Source organism: Salvelinus namaycush, chromosome 13 (genome assembly GCF_016432855.1).
Source record: "Salvelinus namaycush isolate Seneca chromosome 13, SaNama_1.0, whole genome shotgun sequence".
Taxonomy (NCBI): Eukaryota; Metazoa; Chordata; class Actinopteri; order Salmoniformes; family Salmonidae; genus Salvelinus; species Salvelinus namaycush.
In genome coordinates, this window is record NC_052319.1 from 11,512,697 (window position 1) to 11,531,431 (window position 18,735).

Consider the following 18,735-nt stretch of genomic DNA (forward strand, 5'->3'; position numbering starts at 1 on the left):
GAAAGGGGAGACTGTCACGAACATGATGGTGTTCTCTGTTTTGCTCTATGATCCCCACAAGAGTCACGGGACTCGTCTGAAGGTAACCCATACAAATGGATGAAAATACAGGGGTAGTTTTGTGCCAACAAAAATAAGGAGTTAAATATGCGTCCAAAAAAACTAAAATATTTCTTGAGCTTTCTTATATCTCCTAGATATAGGACAGACACTTCAAAACCTTATTCCTTATGATACATTTTTTTACTGTTCTTTTTGCCATTTATGAAAGTGTTGTTCAATGTGTTTCTATGGGCTATAGTAGTAAAGGCTCAATATTTATTTGATAACTAAAGGTGTCCTAATATTCAAAATCAAATAGCTAAAGGATCCATGGTACTGTAGGACCATTTTAAAACAATTCCATATGTTAGCTTAGTAGAACCCTCCCCCAATGGCTTAGACTTTTAGAGGTTAATAGCAATAGGCTACAGCTGGCTTCACAGCTTCTCAGTGAAACTCAATGTATTGTAGCCTCACTCGGACAGTGTTCACTGTAAAAATAGAATGCATTGCACCGGTACTTTGAACATTTGGACTATATTAGTCCACACAGAAACAAGGATGCACTTGCATGCTAGGTTTAAGATCTCATATTGAAGTTAAAGATAGATACAAGTATCATGAAACCTCTAACACAATTTTTTTTAAATTTGACTTGCTGAAACTTTTTTTACCTGCTTACCCCTTTTTCCATGTGGTTTCTTCCTTCACACACTCCATTAAATGATGGCCTCTTCCAAAATATTTGGTCAAATTATTAATTCATTAATTTTGTGTATCGTTTCCTAGAAACATGGGCGGTTCAACTTACCCCACTCTCCCCTACAGTAAATATGGATATACAGTTATTGTCTTCAGGAGCCCTCCAGGACCTGATACCGAGCAAATGTTTTAGATGGAACCTCTGTGAGTGAAGACAGAGCAGAAGAGCAATACACCCAGCCATTCAGCGTCATCGGAATGTTAAATGTAACAGATCAAACATAATGGTCAGATAGAAAGATACCACTGTTAGTTCACTCTCCACTGAGATGCAGGAGGTTGATGTTTCAGAAAAGTCCAGAAAAGATCAAGAGCTCTTTGTCCTCTCCCTGTGTAAACGCCACATACTTTGGTGGAACAGAAGACATGATTTTTCGTAGACGGCACAATCATTATACCTTTGTTGAGATGGCTCCTCTTGGAAAGCTGCTGTGCTGATATTACCTGCAGCCAGACAAAAGGGCAGAACGGGTAGTATGATATAGTTATAGTGGAGGCAGAAGGCGTGCCCGGCTTGTACAGTAGACGCAGCTGGCTGCAAGCCACAGACAGCTGCAGCATGGATCTGGCTCCTTGTCTGTCTGCTGCTCATGGCTTCCCGTCGGGTGGCACCATACCCTGCAGGAGACCAGGAAGACCCATCTGCCAGTCCAGGGCCTGGCCACTATGGTCCTCTCCAAGCTCCCGTCCTTCTATCCTCCCTCCCATCCACCACCCACCCAGACCTGGCCACAGCCCTCTCCAAGGCCCAGTCCCTCTAGCCTCCCTCCTGTCACCGCTCACCCTGGCGGAGACAGGGACATGCATGTTAACACTGTGACCGGGAGATGGTGTTGATGATAATCTCTACACTGCCCTCACCCTCAGGGCTGTGAATGTGCTAGTGCCAAACACACTGTATGTCCAACTCAACAGAAGGTCTCTTCAACAGTAAGGTCTGTTCAGGCATTCTAATGACAGACTAGAGCAGTGAGTCCTGGTATATTGATTAGATTGCCTCCATAGCTGACTTACAAAACAGTGCACAAGATGAGAAATAAAACAGACAAAAGTTTCATGATGAATTGCATTGTCAGAGTTATATTAATCGGGTTGGATTGACATGGTATGATTCTACCCCATTTATCCAATTTCCTTTTCTTGAGCCTGTCATTTGCAAAGGTAACGGACCTCATAGATAAGTTTCCCCTCTGTCGCGAGAGGAAATGTGTCACATATCTTCATTGTAAGAGAGAGCAGTGTCAATCTCAACTCTATGTGAGGGAAGGTCAGAGTGTCAGTGTGTTGAGACCAATGACTAGAATTCTCATGTGCTCTGAGGAAATTGCTACTGTAGGATTAATCTCACTCCCTGGCCTTGGTGAGCCAGTCGCTGGTAAGGAGATAGGCCTATACAGGCCATGTTGTACTGTCGCTCCAATCATTTCCTGAAAGCTTTTGGCTTTGTGAGGAAGATCCACAAGAAAAACACAGCAACGGCTGTGTCAGCGGGAACTGCTGAAATTGTTTTCCTTCAGCACCTTATCTGTGGAAACAGAGGTCACGGGTATCATTTACAAAAAGAGACAAAAATAAAAGGTTAAAATATAATTAACTTTTCAAAGATATGCTAGTTTTCTGATATGCTTCAAATTTTTCTGGTCTTGACACATTTCACTGTAAGGAAATAAAATAAAATAAGCTAATAAAACTGTTTTGTTTTTTTTATCTTCAAAGTCATATGTTTTCAATATATCCTTTAATTTGTCTTCCAATTGTTATTGATAAATGTAACTCTCAAAATGTATGTTTGTATAGAGCAGGAGCAGCTCCCATTGGTCAAATGAAGTACCTCCAATACAGACTCCACAGTGGATTGGTGGGGTAGGGTGTTGATCAGCAAGAAAGAGGGAGGCAAAGACAGTGAAACAACATTTTACAGCCAAAGACAATTACTTCGGGGAATTCTGTTTTAGGCATAGAGATCCTATAACGTAAATGATGGTAATTTATAACAGTTCTTTTTTTTGTCATGTTGCTAGGAAATGAACAAGCTCTTAATAAGCAATTGTCTCAGCTCTGAGGGTGTGTGTTTACTATGGGCAAGAATCCAGGGAAATACAACAGACAGAGATCAATATAATACCACCTCTCCTCTCTCACACCAACACAGAAAGTCAAAACACAGAAGAATTCCAATGGAAGTTTTTATTTTAAAAAAATTCGAAGAAATGAACAGAAATAATGCTTAAGTAACAATGCACTGAAAAAAATATTTTTGGCTTTAACAAACTCTACAAAACAAAAATATAGAGGAAAGTTCTCATAAACTGGACATACAAGTTACCACTGGCAAATGTGTGGCACATGTAAAAAAAAAAATTTAAAAAAAAAAATCTAATATTTACTCTCATATAGATATCTCTATGAAAATCCTTTGTTTCTTCAAACGATCTGTACAAAACTTCTCTCTTCATAAATTACTACTTTTCAATATAACTGAATGACTGTTTAACATGATGGTTAATTAAATTAGCTTTTCTTTCTTTATGCACCCTTCCAACTCTTGACCCAGACGCAGTATGGCACTTGGTTCAGACATTACTAGCAGCATAACCCTCACAAGAATTCAACAGTATTAGTTATCAGTCTCAGGCGTTTCACAGAAATCTCAAGTATAGTCACAATGGCCCTTTACTTTGGTAACTCAACTCAAGCTGACTTCAGAGGAAATGCTGCTGCAAGTCTGTCTGGACTCTGACAAAGCAACAATGATGTTCTCAGGAGCACAGATCCAGGAAATACCACAACTTTCAGCTTTTATTTATCTTCAACCACTTTTATTAGCCTCTGGAATCTGGAATTGTGATGAAAGCAGCAGTTCTACTTTTGAAACTATGAAACTGAATTTCTGAACACAACTTAAACACGCTCAACGCACAATTTTCCTCTGAATGATTATAATAATACGTCATAAAAAATAAAACAATTATTGTGAAGAAAATCAAAAAGTATTAAAAACAACCTGAAAGGAAACAAGTGTATATTGCCAGCTCCTGAGCATGGCGTTTGGTCTGGAAGGGCGGGCTGGACCTGCTAACCCGGCTCAATACAGAGGAGAAAGTAAACTCTGAGGTAGATAACTGGTCGGTCTGTCTGACCATCAGGCCAGAACATACCATCTATTGGCCAGAACACAGGCTTCTGGAAGACAACTTAATCATAAAGCCTGTTCAAATCTACTATGATAAAAAATTATCAAACTTTAGCAATAACATTCTGTTGCACAATGTCAAAACAAACTATTATTGTATTTTTTGTAATTTCATAGTTTCAAACTGTCTTCTTTCCTGGTTTATTCATTTTATAACGTTGCATTTTCCATTTTTCTGTAGTGACGAAATCAGTGTGTGGCACTTGTTGGATCCAAATTGTCCTTCATGCTTGTTTGTGTCCATATTTTCCCATAAAACGTATGACAACTGAATGTACATGTACAAAAAAGGCACATTCTCCAAACTGCAATCTAGTCTGGCAAAAAGTCAATTACATCCTGGTTAGAGAGAGAAATTTAACTATTTCCTCAATTTACTAGCTCACAGTTCTTTGGTGAAGTAAATCATAATTGAAAGTGCCGAGCTTGTTTGTTTCCTATCAAAGAGCTGGGTGCAATAAAATCTACATATTCATCTCAGTTTTTCCCCAACTAAAACTCCATTAAACGTTTGCCGTAAGTTGCACTGGAAGGCTTTGATAAATCGAAGTTTGCCTCTTTGCATTTCAACTGAAAGTGAAAAAGAACAACAACATCCCCCAAAAGACACAACCACGCCCTCCCTTATTCCATCCCCACCCCAAGAAGCTCATTTTAGGCTAATCTACAACACCAAGTAATCAAAAAAAGGCAAGATTCAAAATGTGATAATTCAACAGAATTTCTAGCACATTCAAACAACCAGAGACATTTAAGGCCCTGTGATTATACAAACATTACATCCTATTAAAACATCATCAGATTTAGAGGGTAATTTCACTCTAAACATTCTTTTCTCAAAAACTTCTACTTCAGATTCGTTTTCAGAGGGGAAAAGCAAGAACATTTAAGCACAGCAGATTTATTTTGCTATATCCAAAGGAAAAGCCCTATTTCGCTGATTTACAAGGCAATAGCTCTCACCGTGACTTCCTCATTTCTAGCCTAGGAGGTTGCCTATATAGCTACTGTGGTCTAGATGGAAAGATCAATCTAGACCACTAAGATAAATCACTTTACAATAAGAAACATTTAACACGTCACCATAGCAACACTCACACAGCAAGCACAAAACATCATTTTCAAGATAAATAATAAAACTTCAGAAAATTCTATTCCAGTACAAAATAAAGAGGAAAAACTCAATTATAAAAAATATTAACAAAAGACGTCTTTACTATCATGCACCATAAACAACAAGTCACATGATCCTCTATAGGTTCTTGCATCCATGTGACAATTCTTGGTAAAAAATAAATGTTCTTTCTTTAGTAAAATACAACTACTTTTTCTTATTTTTTTTTGAGAATTTGAATCCTTTGATGAAATTAATCACTTATTTGCACCTCATGGGACTTATACCAAAATTGTCTCACTTGTTTTTCTTATCACAAACAAAAGTAAATCATTGCAGAATCTGTACAAAATGGGGATAAATCCTTAACGCACAATCCATCACCAGAAGCAGCCATGATTGTTTCAACTGTCATCCCACTCTGTCTTCTGGGCTCCTACCACACCTGAGGACACAACCAAGACAGTCAAATGATTGTACACTCTGGTACTAAAGCCTTGTGCACATTTGCAGTTTGAAGTGACTTAAATCCTATTTGTTTGCATATCCGATTCGAATCTGTTCTTTTTCCTGCAGTCTGAACAGCCAAAAAGCATATTTCAAGCCACATTTCAAACCTTGGTAGGTCATTTGAAATCAGATACAAATCTGATTCCTGGCCATGCGACTTGTGTCTGAACGGTCAAATGTGATGTACTTGCCCAGAAGTGGTTTTTAGACTGTTATTTGGCATATCTTGTTGCTCACTAGCTACTCTGTTGACAGTTTGACAAGATCATGTGGTAGATAACTAGCTTGTTAATTGTTTACAAACAAATTAGTGAACGTGCTAGAGAGCTAAACAGCTACCTAGCTAGCTAGTTGACTGCTGTGGCTAGCCAAAAAGGACTCGTTTTGAAAGTTTTATCATCTTATCCTATGAGGCTTTAAAAGTGTCCTTACACTATGATTTTGAACATTCAAAGAAACTGGGAAACGTCCATGGCAGGCATTGTTGTTACGTTAGCTTGCTACATAACCTCTTGAGTGATAGGAAGCACGAGCAGCACCACTAATTAGCTTGCACCACTGCGCACACAACAGTCATTACTATGACAACTAGCCATGTCAGCAAATTACTGCTGTCTGAACACACACAAACCCCAATTTGGTCAGATGTAACTTGCTGTTCAATCAGAATTTGAAAACTGATCATTAAGCAATAAGGCATGAAGACCCGGGGATTATCGTTGCGAAAAACTCCCGACTAAGGGTTGTTCTTAGGCCCAATGCGGAACGAAAGGCCTGGGGAAACAGCCCTTAGGAGGGAGTTATAGGCTAGGACGATTCCCAACATTAAAAAAGATGAACAATATGTTTTCATTAAAAACGTTATTTTAATGAGTCAATTAATTTTCTTTCATCCTTCCACCAGGCGATATGGTCTGAGGAAAAGCCAGTTGTTAGTTCTGAGATTGTGAAGTTGCTAGCCAAACAGGCAGGCCATTCATTTTATCCATTCTATTTGCAATGGTTGCTATGCTAGACAAATCATTGGCATGCAGCTACGTAGGCTAGCTACTTCTGCTTTGCTAGCTAGCCAACTAAAACTAACTCACAATCACACCAGGCAGCTGAAATGACAGCAGACTATGTGCATTTTTGTTTGTTTTACCTTTATTTCTATTGCCATTTCTATGGATATATCCATTATAATGATCCTGATAAATGAATTCACCTGGCTCAGAGAAGCTGTCAGTCTCTTTTGGACATGTTCATATGGCACAGGGGAGATTGCAACATTGTTGCACAGGTCGGAGAGGCAGGCAGCAAAGTTGAGACAAACCTAATGCTAGGCTTACAAGCATGGGGAAATGTACATTTTTGTCATTTAGCAGACACTCTTTTCCAGAGCAATTTACAGTAAGGAGTGCATAGATTTTTGTACTGGTTCCCCGTGGGAATCAAACCCAAAACCCTGGCGTTGCAAGCGCCATCCTCTACCAACTGAGCCACATGGGACCATAAGGTCTTAATGCCTTTTTCCAGGGGAGATTACGTTTATGAATGGCCTGGCTGGGCTGTGACACAGTGGATGCGCATTGACAATTTACATGGAACTGTTAACAGGCATTACCTGGGGATTGTGGTGAATAACTCCCTGCTATCAACCAATCAGCATCCAGGATCCAAACAATCTATTTCATAATATAAAACATTTACCCACAACCATATAGGCTAGGCTGAACACCCTGGTCCCAAATGGCACCATATTAGTGGACTTAGTGCACTAAGTCTGACCAGAGTTCTAACTGTACTCATGCACTATATAGGGAATAGGGTGCCATTTGAGATGCACGGCATGTACGACATAATAAAAAGATCCCACGCTGACTGTACCTCCGTATTACTTGGTTTGTTGGTAGGTGTAAGGGGAATGATCACCGGATGACTCCACCTGGTGTTGCTGACTGTTGTCCTGGAAGGAAAATTAAGCAGTTTACCATCTATAAATACATGAAGTGTTATCTATGTGAATTACCTCTTTTATCTAGCATCTATAAACAACCAAGTTGTAAGTATAGCTAAAATCTTATGGGCCAGTTTCACAGACCTAGTCCAGGACAAAAAAATAATTCTTAATGGAGATTCTCCACTGAAATAACTTTTGAGTCCAGAACTAGACCTAATCTGTGTCTGGGAAACTGGCCCTATAGGTACAGCTAAGGTACAGGACAGCATAAAATATGATTCATGAATAGTAAGCTAATCACAAACCTCCACTGGAACATTTGTGGTCTGCATGTGTGTGTACTGGGGAATATAGGCTCCTTGCATAGAGTTGGCAGCCATGTACTGCACAAGGAAGAACAGAACTGTGTTAGCATAAATCCATCTAAAATGCACTATATACAATACAGATTCCGACATCAAATGTACTTCTGGGGCCGTATGTAAGCGTCTCAGAGTAGGAGCACTGGTCTAGAACCAGGTCCATGTTATCTTATTTATTATGATCTAAAAGGCTAAACTGATCCTAAAATCAGCACTCCTACTCTGAGACGCTTGACACATACGGCCTTTGCTCTAATTATACAACACATGAACACAGTTTAGACGTATTTGACCCTGTGACCCCAGATCGCTCACCGTTCCTGTGCTACCCATGGAGAGATGACTCATCTGCTGAGTGAGAGGGCTCATCATGGATGTAGGCTGTAGTGACATAGTATGGTCCATAGAGGGCGATATCACCGCTCCCTGGGACAGAGAGTGTGAGAGGATGAGAGCACGGTAGCAGAGGCACACAGACATTCATGGAACATATATTTCTTTGTACGTATAACAAATAAATGCTACACACATCCATGAATACCATGCAAGTGAGAGACAGTGGAGTGAGAGACAGTGTAAGAGAGAAAGAAGGACAGACCGGCACGCTAATTCCTATGTAGTGCACTCCTTTTGACCAGAGCCCTATGGAACCTGGTCAAAAGTAGTCCACTGAAAAGGGAATAGGGTGCCATTTGAGACGCAACCATCCTGTTAAGTCTCTGGAACTAGTCAGGTCAGATAGGTGGAGCTGGAGAGCATTGGAATAATACCTAGATTAAACCCTTCCCTTCCTGAATCATGTATCATTCCACAAGGGCATGCCCTCTGTTAGGTTTCAGACCGAGAGAGAGAGAGAGAGAGAGAGATCAAGTGAGCTCAGTGTGTCAGACTTCATATCCTATATCCACAATACAAGGTAGCTGGCCACACTGACTATAGAAGTCACTGGATGTATCCCAAATGGCACTCCATTCTGTATATAGTGCACAACTTTTGACCAGAGGCATAGGCACTACATAGGAAAGAGGGTGCATTTGGGAAGCAGCCACTGACAATCTTGGGTTATTGTTATTTAGCAAGCTAGAGGCACATGGAAGTACTTGTAAGAAAAACACCCACTGGGAACCACTATTTCCTTGTAAAAGCAGGTACGACTATACGGCACAGGACAACAATTACTCATCTCCCTACCAAAATGGAATCAGTCATCAAACACAAGATGTTTGAAGCGCTTCCAACTAGTCCTGTGGTGAGTGGTGAGCATCACCAAGAGAGTCAGGCATCCTGGTTCTAGTATTTCTCTCAACACCGTAGTGCCAGTAAATCCCAGAGTGCCCAGTCACATCCTGTATGTGTGTCCTCACTACCATCCATCTTCATTTTTCACCAGTGGTGAAAAGTACCCAATTGTCATACTTGAGTAAAAGTAAAAGATACCTTAACAGAAAATGACTCAAGTAAAAGTGAAAGTCACCCAGTAAAATTCTACTTGAGTAAAAGTCTAAAAGTATTTGGGTTCAAATATACTTAAGTATCAAAAGTAAATGTAATTGCTAAAATAGTAAGTATCATAAGTAAAAGTATAAATCGTTTCAAATTTTTAATATTAAGCAAACCAGACAGCACCATTTTCTTTTGTTACGGATAACCTGTGGCACACTCCAACACTCAGACATCATTTACAAAAGAAGCATGTGCTTAGTGAGTCCGCCAGATCAGACGCATTAGGGATGACCAGGGATGTTCTCTTGATAAGTCTGTGAATTAGACAATTTTCCTGTCCTGCTAAGTATTCCAAATGTAACGTGTACTTTTGGGTGTCAGGGAAAATTTATGGAGTAAAAAGTACATTATTTTCTTTGGGAATGTAGCGAAGTAAAAGTAAAAGTTGTCAAAAATATAAATAGTAAAGTAAAGTACAGATACCCCAAAAAACTACTTAAGTAGTACTTTTACTTAAGTACTTTACAACACTGCTTTTCACCTCCCTAGTTCTCCTCTTTTCTAAACATAGAGCAAAGGGAACACCTGCAAACAGCTGATCTACACCTGCCCAGAGTAAGAAAGAACAGAAGAGAGAGGAGAGAAGGGAAGGAGAGAAGGAGAGGAAAAGCAAGACATTCCAACAAGAGGAGAGAAGAAAAGAGAAAGGAGAAACATTACATTCCAAGGTGAGGGAAGAAAACAAGGATAGGAGATGATGAGAAAATAAGCAGGGGGCGTGACAGAGAGGGTCAAGAAAGGTTGTTTATTTGGGCTTACTGGGTGCTGCATGATGTAGGGCTGGTGAGTAACCCAGGAGGGATTCTGTACCTGGAACATCACACATACACTCTGTAAACACACTGGCACAGCACAGGGCACAGGGCAGGCACAGGGAGAGAGCTATTTCAGGAGCTCACATGCCTCTGTTTGGCTCAGCACTATAGAATGCGTCCCAAATGGCACCCTATTCCCTATAAAGTGCACTAATTGTGCAGTACTTTTGACCAGATCTCTATAGGTCATGGTCAAAATTAGTGCACTAGGGGATAAGGTGCCATGTGGATCACAATCCAGGGAGTAAGGCCATAGTGACCTCTCACAGCCCCAGCCGTCTAAGGAGAGCCCTCTGAGGTAAGTGTCATAAAAGGTTAATACATACATATAGACCTGGTCAATTACAGAAAGTGTGTATTATGTCTGTGTAGAATAGTGATGCTACTCAAAGTCATGCAAACCCATCCATCCATATCAATTGAATGAGGTAGATGCCAACCTGGTACGTGGAGATAGGTGAGAGATATGGAGACATGGACGTTTGAGCAATCATCCTGTTTCCGATACTGTATGGAGACGCATAAAATCTGTAGAGGGAAATTCAAACGTTTCTAAAGTCCTACACACCACAAAATGATAAGACTTTGATTTGATTGATTCCTTACTCACAGTTTACGACAACAACAACAAAAATGCTGAATTGACATAATGAAAAAATGGCAATGTGAACACAGTGGATTTGTTGCGGTGGCTCTTACCCGTTTTGCATAGCCGCTGTGGTGTCGTACGTGAGGGTCATTCCAGCCTGGGGACATAGAAAAGAACAAGAGAGCTAAAATGAGACAAGATAACTCATACCCTGAGGCAACCCACACACACAGTCACATTAGCCTTAAACAAATCTCCCCTTGACACCTGTGGAGACTGATTACTGTACGTACACCTCATAACTCTGTCAAAGAGTTCTAGGTATACGATTTAACCTTGACGTCTGTTTATTAAAACTGGAACTAGATGTGTAAAAATCAATCTAAACACCATTCTTATAGATGTGCTCTTCCCGTGTGCAGCAACCCCACTCCATCTAACATGCATGCTGAAACGAAAGGGCAGCAGCACTCACCAGTCTAGCATCGCCGTCTCTAGCCCACGCACGGCTATTCTGCAAAAATGTATACTGGCTTTGCCTCTTTTTCTGCCCGCCGTCAGCAAACTTACACAGTAAGGGCTCCGGTGGCACTGGAGAGAAAGAAAGAGGAGGGAGAGAGACAAAGGGAGAGAGGGGCTTCACAATCACACAAACACTACTACAGTATGCATGGTGCGGTCTGAATCACTTACGGGGGAGGCAGGTAGCCCAGCGGTTAAGTGCGTTGGCCCAGTAACCAAAAATTCACTGGTTCGAATCCCTGAGTAAACTAGGTGGAAAAACTGTTGATGTGCCCTTAAGCAAGGCACTTAACCCAAATTGCTACTGTAAGTCGCTCTGGATAAGAGCGTCTGCTAAATGACTCAAATGTAAATGTTACTATACAGTCATTCATGGAAGCTGAGTGTTTTTTAGCCCGGCTGAGAAACACAGACATCTCATTTGTCAGCTGGGGCCCTGTAATCCCTGTCCTTTCCTAAAGGCGGCAGGGCCAGTGGACACTATTTCAGTCGATTAATCCAATTAAATAGCTTAAACTGGCAAATAAGGCAGCTCTCCAGCCACAGAAGGCCGCTCTTCACTCTGCCTCTTAGTAGAGGGTCCATGGCACCTGATTCACTAGGGCCCTGGTCAACAGTAGTGCACTATATAAGGAAAAGGATGCCATTTTTGGACACCTGAAGGGACCACAGATCCGCTGCTTGACCACTCACTGTATTGGTTCACATCCCAATGAACCAATAGGCAATCCACCTTTTACTGTCATTTGAAGCTGTTTAATAAAAGAGCGAACCCTTGAGAGCCAGTGCAGCTGCTGACAGGGTGAACAATTATTGGTTCTTAGAAATCAGTCCCTTACCAGTAACTCCAGGTGGTGTCTTAATAAACTTCCCGTTGAAGTGAGAGATAACGGAATCACATTTCTCTGTCGACTCCATTCTGAAATATGCAGGAGACGAGAAGTTACACTGCAGAATCGCATGGTGGCATCCTACAGTGCTTTTTGTTTTAGACTGAATATAAATGCAGACCTTCCAATAAATGCTTTTTTAATGGGTCAATATCCTGGGCTTTAATCTTGGTTGCAGGTCCTAGAGTGCACTTGAGGTTCATATATATTCATATATAAATGTAATGTAGTAAATATATCTCTGCTCTGGATCATTGGTAACATGCATGCAGGCAGGGACTTGACCACACACCCTCTCATAGACAGACATTCCTATGAAGCAAAGATAGTGTTTCTGCTTTGTGAATCAAGGGCCTGGCCTCCCTTTCAGGTTAGTCAGTCAAGTGCCCTGTTATGTGAGCGTGAAAGGAGGAGGCCCACATTAACACTATAATTACACCATCCCAGTCATAATGAAACTGATCTTCAACTGGCACTTCAAAACATTAACTCTTCATTGTCCATTAAAATCCACGGCTAACCACAGTGTGTTCACTCATCCTCTCTGGGGAAAAGTGGAAATACAATAACTCCTGGGCTATAATTGCCTATAATCAAGCAATGTAGTTGTGCATTTTTATTACGTGATAATACATTTTTAGTCTGATCTGTTTGTGCTCTTGTAAACTCTGTTGCTATCCATGCCAAGCCAAACATTGGTTTTGCACGACAGTGAATGACAAGGAGTTGGCGTGATAGCACAAATGGACCGGCACTTAGGCTATCAATTTCAGTCACGTGAATAAAAACACCATTCAGGAATGTTGGGTTGTGGCTCCTGTTCATTCTACTACTAGTGGCTGACCTTGCAAAGCCCACTCCTCTACTGGTTCCATTGGAGTCCCTCAGTATTCGGGTAGAGATGACCTGGCCAAAGGGCTTGAGCATGGTCTCAAGCTCCTGCTCGTCCATCGACAGCGGCAGGTTGGAGATATACAGGTTGGTTGGGTCTTGTTCTTGTTGCTGCATGGTGATAAAAGACAGGAAGCATTGACGTGTTAATGGCACTTAAGAACAACCTTGACACACCTGGAAAAAAGATCTCAAACATTTCAACTCCGTCTCTTTATTGGCATCAATTTCAGTTTCAGGCACGGCAGTCATATCCCTTGAATAATTCCTACTCTCTGTCTGTGTCCCAAAATGCCCTCTATTCCCTATATAGTGCACTACGTATGTCCAGAGCCCTTGACCAGGGCCCAGTGGTGCACTGTATAGGGAAGAGAGTGCCATTTGGGACACCCTGAGACCTCTTAGACTACCGTGATGGGGTTAACCCTGGCCATGATGCCTCTCTCGACATCCACTGTCTTTGTCTGCCTGGGTTTTTAGCTAATAAAGGGTCACCATGAATAGTGATTTGCATGCAGCACACGGCTGGTTGAGACCCACATCAGCTGATTTCTTCCTGTTTTTCAATAGCATCAGCAGAAACATAAGACACGGCTACGGGTCCCCGGGGAGCAGCCGCTCACCATTAATATTCATCAGCGTCCTGCCGCATTCAGAGCCCAGCCTAACACACTCGATTGGATTACTAAGTTAATACGCTGACAGAGAAATCTACATCCAACTATTAGGAACAATGAATTGGCACCACACAGAACAGCAGAGCAAAGCACCCAGTGGAGGTGTTCAATCAGAGGGATTGGTGAGGAGTTGAGGGAGGGATGGATGGAGGAAGGGAGGAGTGTGTTTCAGCACTCAGCAGCAAAAGGGTGTGTGTGTGTGTGTGTTCTGCTCTAATAACTGTAAAAAGCTCTCTAGAATGGAAAGAGGGGGTGGCCATGAGCAACAATCCTCCCTGCTCACCACGCACACGCGCACACGCACACTAATTATATTCAAGGGCAAAAAGACTTCCGTACCATTTTATCCTTTATGGCTTACCTAAAGGGTAATGGTAAAGCCTTCATCCAGTTAAATGGCCTTTAAAACATTTATATTGAATAGGCCACAGATATCCATTCAGGATAACAGGCTGCCTACACAGGAAGTATGGAATAGACGATATACGGAAAATCAAACTAACTTAGTCAACACACAACCTGTATTCCACAGAGAATTCCACTAGTAATGTATTCAGTGGCTCAAAGGGAGGAATGAGTGTAGGATAATTACCACATGGTTTACCCGTGAGTCATCCCGAATGGGAGTTCTCTTAGTATAAGCCCCGACTCAACTCCTAACTCCGCCATCATCTGACAGAAATTAGAGACAAAAAAGCCTTTCTGTGCGTGTGAAGCGGCTCTTAAAACGCAGGGACCGAAATTTGGCAGCAAAATAAGACATCTGTTTGTGCAGCAGTGAATGGGGTCACCAGCAAAACAAGTAATGTGACTAAGGCGTGCTCATTGAGGGTTATGTCTAGAAGGGATACAGATTTTGTCAAAATGTACTTTTTGGAGCAGGTTAAGGAGAACTTACGGAGCAGGTTAGAAGGGCCAGTGGCGGCTGAGGGGAGGAGGAGGGGAGGGGTGGCCTGGCAATTTCTTGTCTAGCCGGAGAGGGAGTCCCTCCAAATTCTGTGCTTAGGCCACAGGTTTATTATTACGATCATCTGTTCATGTCCAAAATAAGTGGGAAAGTAGACCTCACTCATCTGTCATTACTAGGGGATGTTCACTTCATCCTAAACAAGTTTATCCACTTACAATATTATGATACAGACACATTGTATCATTATTATGTTATATTGGACTCCTTCTGTAACATGTTAGAAAGGGAGAATAGAAGTATGCAATCCATCTATGAAAAGGAACATATCTAGGTGGAAATACCATTAGGATAACATTTTCAACAGGAAACCCTCATCTGCTGACTTCCCACCCACCTGCCTTTGAAATAATAATGAGTGAATGCCTATTAAATGTTGCCCGGGCAGAAAGAAAATACCTTTGTTTGGGGAGTTCATTAAGCCCAAGCAAGCCCTGGTAATAATGAGAAAAAGTTAACAGAAAAGGCTCCGACTTTTAAATGGCCTTTACCTTGAACAATGCCTAGATTAAATTTAGGCATTCCTCACAAAACGGCTTTATTTTAATGAAAAGTTAAATAGGTGCACAGAGGCATGTCAAAAAGCAGAGGATTTTGAGGATTCCTGTTTAGGCTTTGCGGGCCTGATTTCCACAACTATAACTGGCTCGGTTGCCATGGCAATCTCCAAACGATTTACATCCCTTTCTTCTGTCCAAGATTGTAAACTACCTTGTTCAAAGTTATTACAGCCCCTGCTGGCCCTTTGAAGACCAACCATGTGAATTCTCTGCCCAATTGACTCCCACCAGAAACTGGCCTCAAAACTGCTCCAGTAATGCTTTACCCAGCTCAGTCTGCCTGACACATAGGACTTTCAAAGGACATTCTATACCAGAACAAACTAGCTACACGTACGCTGTTCATAACCCTTTCATTACAGTCGGTCTAGTAAGTCAGGCCTTTTTAAAGTGACACAAGCTGGTGTGACTTCAGTGAGTAATGCTGCAGCAAGCTAGATCGGTTACACGCAGAATGCAAGGCTCATGACTCATGCTTCTCAAACTAATATCCCTCTTCACCACTTAGTCTTATTCAAAGTTTCACATTACTTTCATCCTCTTTTGCCTCCAAATTTCCACAGCAATGCTTCCAGGAAGCTTGAGAAAAAACCTAATGGCTCATCTAATTTATACACTTTACTTTATTACACTGTAAACATATACTGTATGTTTATACAAGCACATGTGAATCATTTTCCAGTAATCTTAGAACTAAGATTCTGTGAGACAAGAATATTCGGCATTGTGTCAAAAAGCAGCCTTCACCTGTCCTGCCTAAAGCCAAGGGGATCAAACTTGTCTCCGTGCCAGTCTGCACTGAACCCATTAAGACTTTCCAGACCTGGAACACCGTCCATTGACCGTTACATCTTCTTTGGATGTGGAGCGAGGAAACAGGAAAATATACTGTATTTCCCAACAATTTGTCCCTTGGTTGGTTGTGCTCGCAAAGCCCAGTTGGCCGTAGCCAGGTTTGGAAATGCCTACCGGGGAACAGTGGGTTAACTGCCTTGTTCAGGGGCAGAACGCTAGTTTTTTTTTACCTTGTCAGCTCGGGAATTCGATCCAGCAACCTTTCGGTTACGGCCCCAATGCTCTAACCACTAGGCTACCTGCCGCCCCAAGGCTAGTGAAAAAGGCTAGTGTAGGCTAGTGTAAATGAGCCCTTTGAACAGACAAGACGAGCCTCCTTTAGAAAGGACACACTGGATGTGTCCCAAATGGCACACTATTCCCGATATAGTGCACAACTTTTGACCAGGGCCCTAGTGCACTAAATAGGGAATAGGCTGTCATTTAGGACACCGCCTGCCCTATAAGCCTCCTTTAGAAAGGACACACTGAGTCCTCTCTGCTCCTGCTGAGGCTTAGACACACATGTCCCCAGGGGGAATTCCTTCTCCGGCACGTCACCTTGTTGTCATCGCAGAGTATCACCAGCCTGTTCTCTCCACCCAACAGTCTGCCTGTCGGCGCCACTCACCCCTGGTGCCCCTCCAAAGTGTGTGACAGGATGCCTTTAGGAACTGTCACACACACCACCACCACACACACACACAAGCGAACGCAAGAGCACACACACATACAAATGGTTGAGCACACACACACACAAAGGCAGGAACACACACATGAACGCAAGAGCAATAACACAAACACAAGCAAGCACACACACACACACACACACACACACACACACACACACACACACACACACACACACACACACACACACACACACACACACACACACACACACACACACACACACACACACACACACACACACCTATGGGCTCATGTTACTGCACAGTGACCACAGAGTCACAGGGGGGCTGCAGACAAACTTGAGAGGTACACATGCAACCCGGGCAGGGAGAAACCTATTAATCTATGTAATGATGGGTGGGTCAGGTTTTTGCTGCCTATAAATGGACTACCAAAATCCATTGGAGACTGTGTATTGTCAGGTGTTAGTGTGTGAGAATAGGAATAGACTGCAAGCATACCCTCACCTTAGCCATCTGGGCTTGGACCCCGCTGGTCTTCAGGACAGTGACGGCTTTCTGAGCTGCAGCAGGGCTGTCAAAGTCCACAAAGCCGTAACCTGAGGGACAGAACACCATACCACTCAAGACACGTCTCACTATATGCGTTACACAGCCTACCCGGAAAGACTGCATGGCACAACCATGCTACCTAATGCATCATTCAGCTTTATCATTATTATCTTCTGTTGGCAATGCAATTAAACATATAACAATTACGGACCCTGGTTAAAAGTACTTCACTACATTTTTACATATTTATATATACAGTATCAGTCAAAAGTTTGGACACACCTACTCATTCAAGGGGTTTTCTTTATTTTGACTATTTTCTACATTGTTGAATAATAGTGAAGACATCAAAACTATGAAATAATACATATGGAATCATGTAGTAAACAAAAAAAGTGTTAAATATTAAATATTTTTACATTCTTCAAAGTAGCCACCCTTTGTCTTGATGACAGCTTTGCACACTCTTGGGATTCTCTCAACCAGCTTCACTTGGAATGCTTTTCCAACAGTCTTGAATGAGTTCCCACATATGCTGAGCACTTTTTGGCTGCTTTTCATTCCCTCTGCAGTCCAACTCATCCCAAACCATCTCAATTGGGTTGAGGTTGGGTGATTGTGGAGGCAGGTCATCTGATGCAGTACTCCATCACTCTCCTTCTTGGTCAAATAGCTCTTACACAGCCTGGAGGTGTGTTGGGTCATTGTCCTGTTGAAAAACAAATTATAGTCCCACTAAGCGCAAACCAGATGGGATGGCCTATCGCTGCAGAATGCTGTGGTAGCCATGCTGGTTAAGTGTGCCTTGAATTCTAAATGAATCACAGACAGTGTCACCAGCAAAGCACCCCCACACCATCACACCTCCTCCTCAATGCTTCACGGTGGGAACCACACATGCGGAGATCATCCGTACACGTACTCTGCGTCTCACAAAGACACGGCGGTTGGAACCAAAAATCTCAAATTTGGACTCATCAGACCAAAGGACAGATTGCCACCGGTCGAATGTCTATTGCTCGTGTTTCTTGGCCCAAGCAAGTCTCTTCTTATTATTATTGGTGTCCTTCACTAGTGGTTTCTTTGCAGCAATTCGACCATGAAGGCCTGATTCACGCAGTCTCCTCTGAACAGTTGATGTTGAGATGTCTGTTACGTGAACTCTGTGAAGCATTTATTTGGGCTGCTATTTCTGAGTCTGGTAACTCTTACGAACTTATCCTCTGCAGCAGAGGTAACTCTGGGTCTCCTCATGAGAGCCAGTTTCATCATAGTGCTTGATGGTTTTTGCGACTGCACTTGAAGAAACTTTCTGCAATGATAGTCCCACTAAGCGCAAACCAGATGGGATGGCGTA

At 42.1% G+C, this 18,735-nt stretch overlaps 1 protein-coding gene across 5 annotated transcripts in view; it reads right to left on the reverse strand.

Moving 5' to 3' along the window:
• Positions 1–2,976: 2,976 nt before the first annotated feature.
• LOC120058235 (RNA-binding motif, single-stranded-interacting protein 1-like) overlaps positions 2,977–18,735 on the reverse strand; it is a 48,852-nt gene continuing 33,093 nt past the window's right edge. For 2 of the 5 annotated variants that reach the window (XM_039006742.1, XM_039006745.1), the window contains exons 4-14: positions 17,328–17,425; positions 13,089–13,246; positions 12,194–12,273; positions 11,308–11,423; positions 10,943–10,989; positions 10,684–10,771; positions 10,188–10,238; positions 8,241–8,351; positions 7,869–7,946; positions 7,491–7,569; positions 2,977–5,556 (exon numbers count right to left, since the gene is read on the reverse strand). In XM_039006742.1, the coding sequence (XP_038862670.1) occupies positions 7,498–7,569; positions 7,869–7,946; positions 8,241–8,351; positions 10,188–10,238; positions 10,684–10,771; positions 10,943–10,989; positions 11,308–11,423; positions 12,194–12,273; positions 13,089–13,246; positions 17,328–17,425 (899 nt within the window). In that variant the 3' untranslated portion in view covers positions 2,977–5,556; positions 7,491–7,497. The remainder of the gene's footprint in view (positions 5,557–7,490; positions 7,570–7,868; positions 7,947–8,240; positions 8,352–10,187; positions 10,239–10,683; positions 10,772–10,942; positions 10,990–11,307; positions 11,424–12,193; positions 12,274–13,088; positions 13,247–17,327; positions 17,426–18,735) is intronic. The other 3 variants (XM_039006746.1, XM_039006747.1, XM_039006743.1) reach the window with 3 other exon arrangements.